This window comes from Podarcis pityusensis (assembly GCF_964106645.2).
Source record: "Podarcis pityusensis genome assembly, chromosome: 13".
Lineage (NCBI taxonomy): Eukaryota > Metazoa > Chordata > Lepidosauria > Squamata > Lacertidae > Podarcis > Podarcis pityusensis.
In genome coordinates, this window is record NC_138038.1 from 40,265,909 (window position 1) to 40,273,284 (window position 7,376).

Below are 7,376 nucleotides of genomic sequence, written 5' to 3' on the forward strand. Positions count from 1 at the left end.
CCCTGGAAGAACACTGGGAAGATCAAGAAGGGACTGTTAAAAATGAAGGACTTTAAAGAGATGCTTCTGAAGACTATGCGTCTCTGCTGAGAAACAAACTTCTGCATCTAGAACAGGAGCAGCATAAGCACACTCTTGTCAGAGGTGGTTAAATTCAGTGGCACAACAGGATGTTTGCTTCTAGCTGGAAAGTGTTGCTTCTGCTGTGGCTGAAATATTGTTTTGATTGTGTGGGGAGGGGAAACCTTTCTAAACCGCAGGCTGCATATAAGGTAGAGTGTCCTGTTATTGGCGAAGCCATGCATAGGCTGAGAGTCCAGTGAGCCGATCCCAGACCGTTCCTTAGGGGCTGAACACTTTGTGGAAGAGACGAGCCAGTTCTACAAGAAAGCAGCAATTTGCTCATCTTCTGGTTTTTTTTAATAAGATATTTATTAAGATTTTCAAAATATTACAAAATAAAAATAAAAAAAGAAAAATACAAAATAAAAATAATTAAAAACAACACAATCTTTCCATTACTTATTTTTCATTAGCTTATTTCCTGGACCTCCTCACGCCTCCCTTTTTTGTATTCCAGTTCAGTTTGTTGGTTCAGCAAATCCTTCCCCTCTTTATCCTAATCTTTGATCTTAAAATATTGGAACATTAAGTTTTTACCTATTAATAATCCATTTTTCATATTCCCTTATAGTATTGCAGCTAAAAACCACTTAATTTCTATCCAACACCATTCTAACATTCATTGCTCATCTTCTGATTTGATGCTGGAAGAGTTTCCATTGGCTTAGGCTGGGAGAGATGTGTGCAGGGCCCAATGACAGTGGGTTCCCAATGCGCTGTTTGAGCTCCATGCCAAGCTAGGGGGCAAATCTAGGCTGCCCTGTTCACAGTGCACACTGTACATACATGAAGTGAATTCAGGACATGCCCAAGAGTTGCAAAAAAACACTCAAGAAGAATTTAGTTGAAATGTCATCCTGGTGATAGACAAGGACAAAGAGGGCAATTTCTGCAGTGACAGAACCTTCATTGTGGTCACAGCAGCTTTGTGGGATTATGTTCTACTGACAATCAGGCACCTTCCATTTTCTCTTTCAGAAGCCTACCAAATACTTTTCTACTTAATGCTTCTGTCAACTAAACTGTTATCAGTTTTGCCTGTGGATGACATAATGAAGGAATCTTGTATGTTGCATGATATTGTTTTACTGAGGGTTGCTAAACATCTGTGCATTTTGTTCGCCACTTGGATATTTTTAATGAGCAAGCGCTCTATAACTTCTCATAAAAAACTAATATGGAAAGGCAGGGTATCAATGTCATATTAAAAATGTAATAATCTAATGGGTAAATTTGCGTGACCCTGTCTATCCCTGCAAACACACTATTAAAGTCTTTATGAACTTTTTCTGAAGTGCCTGAAATTAAAAATGAGGTACCACCACTCTTGACCCGCCCCACAAAAAAAAAAAAAAAAAAAAAGAAAGCTAGGAATTCAAGAGGCTGCTTTCTCCAGAGATTTTTTTTTATTGTTACAGAGGTTTTTCTTTCTGCCAGGATTGCTATTTTAAATTGATCAGTCAGTTTAATCAAATAGCCTTGGACTTATGGTTGTTTTTACAGTGCTCTTGATTATCTGGGAAACAAAGCAGTGTGGTGGACCCTATTAATACAAGCACTTATTTAAAAAGTTAAGGCTGCACCTTAGAAAAAAAAAATTCCCTTTTCTGTTTTGCACAGGACTCACTACCTCTTGTAAGATGCTACCTGACGCAACAACACTCAAAAGCAAAGTACATTCAGAAGGAAAGTCGTGTTTGTTTTTGTTCATATGTAACTTTATGCGGATTGAATCAATCAAGACTCTCATTATCGACCATGATTTCTTGCATTAGGTGGCAAGCTGTTTTCTTTCTTGGATGGCTCTGTTGTGCTTCGTATAAAAAAACTATTTCTTGCTTACTTTCAGGCTGTTAACCGTGGCTACACAGTGACCCCTGCAGTTGGCTGGGAGTACATACAGAGAAACATAACCACCATTTCAAATTGGGGAAAAATTCCGGTAAGTCGTTCACTTTCGACTTTATAATCTATGCCAGCCATCGCCAACCTGGTGTTTGCCAGATGTTCTGGACCACAACTTCCATCAGCCCCGACCAGCTGCTGGCTGAGACTGAAGAGGGTTGCAGTCTCAGGCTTCCGGGGGGGGGGCAGGTTGCTTAAGTCAGCTGCATGGTTCCCCCCCCCCCCCCCAGATAATTCTAATGGACAAAGATGTTTTAAGGTCTACTCTACCTCACTTTCTCTGAAAATGGGTATTGACAGCTGTGCTGGAAGCCTGTAGAAAACAAACTGAAAAATGGCTGCTCACCCATATTTTGCCAGACCCAGTTTTTTTGGTACCTAAGGCTGCAAACCCAAATTTCCCATCCCACTGTAGTGGTACAAATATAATGGTAAACATGTAGTGGTGCTCATCAGATGTTGCTGGGCTCAGTCAGCCCCAGCCAGCATGACTGGGTGGGGTGGGAACTAGAGTCCAAAAACAACTTGACGGGCCATCCTTGGCCTTGCGGTTTCAATCCTAATGAAAATAATTTACAGTTTGATACCTTTTTAATGGTACCCCACAATCTGTGGCTTGCCTCAGCCTTCGTAACAGAAGGGCCCTCCTGTTATGTAAAAGGTAGCTGTTATTAATGATGGTGAGAAAGGATGAGCTTTCGTTTGTGCTTCAGGAACTAAGCCAAGCCCAGTCACAAGCTGGTTTTGCTCAATTTTGTATCTATTCAGTGCTCTTTTTCAAAAAGGAAAAATGGTGCTGGTACTCACCATGAAGTTGTTGCAGTAAGTGCCACACTTTTGAAACACAGGGGGAGAGAAGTGCCCGTACTGCACTCTACTTGAGTATCCCCAGAAAAAAAGCACTCTATTACAACTGAGAAGAGACATAACAGCTCTCAACTCAACGCTTTTTAAAGTAATCACGAATAGCTGTATTTTACAAATTGCTCTGTATACAATTTTTTTCTAAAAAGAGCTATAAAAATAAGTTTTGTATTAAAAAGAAATAAGGAAAGGAACAAAGGGCTTGATTTACGTATCTGTAGGTCACCCCAACCCAAAACTGCATCCATTTAAGTTCCAAAATGGAGGTTCATAAGCTAATCTGAATGGAGTCCGAAGGGTCAGACAAGTGGAATGCTGATCTCATCGATTTCTGGGAAGACGTTTTCCAAGCTGGAAGAGCATTCAGGTGATATAGAAACAGATTAATGGGTTGGATCCTGACCAAGCTACTTGCATTTAGTTCCCACTGGAATGACAAACTTTTCACCTTGGATTTCAATGGGACCTAAGCGCAATGAATTCGGTCCAGATCCAACCCAGCGCTTAAGGAAACACCAGAGGTAGGCGAGACCCCTGGGAAACCTCCACCCTCTCAGGACTTCCAACCTGAGGTGCCGCCTTCATTCACTGCCTCTTGGCTTTGGCCATGGGGCGCTTCCAGGCCTGGTTGAGGTAGCCGAGGCGCTTGTAGTTGAGCAAGAGGAGGGCAAAGTTGAGGAGGTAGGTGCTGATGCAGACCACGCAGAAGTCGTGGAGCACAAAGAACAGGATGTAGGCCAGGTACAGCGAGCCAACTATGGAGACGACCGAAGAGCCCAGCAGAGCAATGGCCGCCAGACCGCTGTTGGAGAAGCCTGTGTGGATGAAGGGGTCTGGGTTACTTTTGTGTTCAGCTGCAGAAGGGGAAATCATGCTGGCAAGATGGGACTGAAAGCTAAAACCGGCCTCCAACCTTTCGGCTGACCACCCCAACTTTGGATTTCCAGTCCCCACCTGTGAATCATCTGAAGGAAACAAAGGTTTTTGACCACACACATGAGAATGTCAACAAAATGTTGCAGTATATCCTCCCTCCTAATGTTCTTGTTCGGGGTTCTGGTTAGCTCCTCCCACTGAGCAGGGCATTCCATTTTCACCACCCATCCCATTCAGTGTCTGTCCGCCCCCCCCCCCTGCACCTCTTTAGCTGCCCCTCTACATTCTGTAGCTACTCAGCATGCTTGGTCCTCTCTGTTTGGGGCTGCTCCTAGAGTTTGCGTTCTTTAGATTATAATATATTTTTTTTGTACACTTGCAAACCCCCAAAGTTCCCCTCTATACATTCCTCTCATTTCTCAGTGGCCCTGTTTTGGCACCACTTCATTGAGCACTCTTCATTTTAGTCCAGCATCCTGTTCTCTCACTGGCTAGCCGTGGAAGACCACAAGCAGAACTTGATTGCGACAGCACTTTCCCTGATTCCCTTGACCTTGCATCCAGAGGTAGTACACTGGAGATAGTTCATAGCAGGAGTGTGCAACAGCTCTGGTCTACCCTGAATTACGAAATGTTGCTAATACCTGATGTATTCGTCAGGGGAGGACAACACACCTGGTAACATACAGAGTTGAAAACATGGGCAGCTAGATTCTCCTCTGCCCAGTGTTTGGATTGGATGCTGTGTTAGCGACACCCGCATCCATGTGTAGACACCTGTGTTCTCTTTGACGCATCCATCTGCATGTGTCACTCACCCAGAAGGATTTGCAGGGTGTAGAAAGCGATCCCAAAGACGCTATTAGGCTGGTTGAACACGCTACGAGGTCCCAGAAACGTGGCCACCAGGCCAAAACCACGACCCCACCTGTAATGGGAGGAGATGGTGCAGAATGTTAGCAATAAACAGTAATTATGATACGTAAGTCTTTATAGAACACTGTGGATTGCCTAAGATCATGCAATGACAGTGTCTGGTTGGCTGCCTAAGGCAAACTGGGCCAATATAAAGACGCATCTTACCAATGTCAGATCTTTTATAGACCACAGGAGGCCCATTCTGCGTCACCTCCAGCATACATAAGGGACACGTCATCCCCCTCATTCACATTCTCCAGCCAAATAATAAAGGGTCAGTTACCCTGGGGACGTCCTTCCTGGCTGTTTACAGAAGATTAGGCGAGCATACCAGTGACTTCTGCTAACAATTTCCCCCCTCCTCTCCTGCCACCCGTTAAGAGACCCCTTTCTCAATTGTGCTGCAAGCAGGAAAGGATTCAGAAGATCGATTGGAGCTTTTCAGCGGAACTGAGGAAACTCCAGGACAAATAATACTTTCCCAAAAGAAGTGGAATTTAACCCAACACGGGCAGGGATAGTCCACACCTTGAACTCCACTGGGTGGTAGGGAGAGATTTCAACCCTTTGCATTTCGTCCCGAGTAAGCATGCCAATTGCACAGGGTCAGGCTGCAATCCCACGCACGCTTACTCGGAAGTAAATCCCAGCGGGACCTCTTTTTGGAAACAAGCACGCGTGGGATCCGACGCGTGTGCGTGTGGCGGATGCCACTGGGGTGCAAATCGCAGGAGATCATCCCACAAGATCTGGGGCTCCTGGCGCTGGAGCAGCCGGGTGTGTGCGGGGCATTCATTCACCTGGAAGTGAAGACGCGGGAGCAGCTGACGGCTGCGCTGATGTCGCACATGGCCCGGTAGGCGGCGTCCCGCTCCTTCGAGGTCTCCACGTGGAAAGCGTAAGCAGACAGCGCCAGCCCCGCCGCGCAGAGCAGGAGCCGGGCCGCGCGCTCCCAGCCAGGCACCGCCATCCTGCCGCGAGCGAAAGGCGCAATGGGCCGCTTCCCTCTTGCTGGACGGCGCGCCCCTTCCAGCCTGGCGCTGGAGACTTGAGCCGTCCCTCATTGCGCACCGATCCTGCCAATCAGGCACAGCCCCCATTCAACGAGCAGCGGGCGGTACGAGAGGCAGCAAGGCGTGCCGGGAGTTGTAGTCAGTGGGGGGGGGGGTAGGGCGCGCGGCGACGTGGTCGTGCTGTTTACGTGTCCAACGCCCTCCAGCCGCCTGCAATCCTGGAAAGTTTATGCCCCGATCCAACTGCTGTTGCGCAATGTGACTGCATATTTGCTGTAAACCTATTAAGTAGGGTTAGGACAGCAGGGACAGGGAAATGTGGTACAGGATTGTAGGCTTAATCGTTAAATATATATATAAAAGCAGCATTAAAACTATATAGCCCATCAATCATCATAATTTATTTTCTCCTTTTCAAAGTATCTGATTCATTTGTAAATGAAAAGCAATAAAATACAAACTATAACCAAAGCCCAGATTAAAATTAATCTGGAGCCAAGGCATTAAAAGGTTTAGGAAAATAAGGCTAGTAAGGCTCTCAGTTAGTCTAAGTTGCCTTTTCTCCATGCCCCTTCCTGCCTGGACTTCTGCAACACATTTATTGCACACACATTGCCTAAAAGACGCTCCAAAAATTTCCTTTTAATTCAGAGCACAGCTGCAAGATTTGTAATCAGGTAGAATGAGTATACTGTATCACTTTGAATGGGGCCATGGGCGTAGCCAGGATTTTGTTGCGGGGCCCCCAGAATCTCAGCTATGTATTTTTATTGATTTTTATAGATGGGGGTGGGGACAGCTGCCTCTCCCCACCCCGCCCCTTGCCTTTGCCCATGAATGGGGCCCAGAAACAGTCTGGTTGCAAACTTTACTGGCTCCCAGTCTGCTTGGGGCTCCAATTCACAGGTTGGATTTTGGCCTTCAAGGTTCAGGAGCAGGGAGCCATGAGGATTGTTTGCACCAAATCATCTGGCCAGCCAGCTCCCCCAAAAGTTTTAGAACTAAGGTGAAAACAGCCCCAGAAATAGCTTAGTGAGAGCTGAGCATGTTCCATGGACAGGGGATGCTGACTTTGGGGAGTGGGGGTTACAGAAAATAGGGGGACGGACGGACTGGAATGGAGTATCATAAAAGGGGGCATGGCAGTCCATAGTGTTCAGGAGCAACCCACATTGCAACTTTCTTCCAAGGTCTCTTGTGAAAGAAGTAAACCTGTTCCTACTTTCCAATGTTCTGACTACGGCAAAAACACTAGGAGAACAAACACCTGGTACTTATTTCTCAATGATTTTTAAAGATTACATTGTATTTTATTAATATTTAACTTTAAACATATTAGTGGTTAGGTTCTGGCTGCTCTGTATTAATTCTACACATCCTCTCTCTCTGTCACACACACCTGTGTGCAACCTCAGGTCCTTTCACCACAAAATGTTTTGGCTACAGACCTGCTTTAATTTAACCCTGAACACCTATGAACATGCACAGAGTTCTTTCACCACTCCACAGCCACAGTCAGCTCTTCCCCATCAGTGACAGGAGCAAGGGCTGCCAGACATCTTCAGGCAGGCATTTGCTTTTTAAAATAACTTCTGTATTTGCTATTAATTGTTTCCACAGCACTACATACTTGGAAGGTGAACTAGGTCCAAAATATATGTAGCAGAAAGTCTGATA

General features: G+C 45.5%; 1 protein-coding gene across 1 annotated transcript; it reads right to left on the bottom strand.

The window, feature by feature from the left end:
• Nucleotides 1-1,819: 1,819 nt before the first annotated feature.
• VKORC1 (vitamin K epoxide reductase complex subunit 1) lies at nucleotides 1,820-5,712 on the bottom strand. Its single transcript, XM_080978951.1, has 3 exons — nucleotides 5,487-5,712; nucleotides 4,587-4,696; nucleotides 1,820-3,707 (listed from the first exon to the last, which is right to left on the bottom strand). The coding sequence occupies exons 1-3, from the start codon at nucleotides 5,654-5,656 to the stop codon at nucleotides 3,478-3,480; spliced, it is 510 nt and encodes a 169-aa protein (XP_080835077.1). The 5' UTR covers nucleotides 5,657-5,712; the 3' UTR covers nucleotides 1,820-3,477.
• Between the last annotated feature and the right edge of the window lie 1,664 nt (nucleotides 5,713-7,376).

Excerpts from the sequence above, each read along its gene's own strand:
- VKORC1 (XM_080978951.1), bottom strand. The coding sequence starts at position 5,656 with ATGGCGGTGCCTGGCTGGGAGCGCGCGGCCCGGCTCCTGCTCTGCGCG. Across the intron at positions 4,697-5,486 it reads TCCCGCGTCTTCACTTCCAG|GTGGGGTCGTGGTTTTGGCC; the intron begins GTGAATGAATGC and ends CTCCCATTACAG. Across the intron at positions 3,708-4,586 it reads CACCCTGCAAATCCTTCTGG|GCTTCTCCAACAGCGGTCTG; the intron begins GTGAGTGACACA and ends TCATCCACACAG.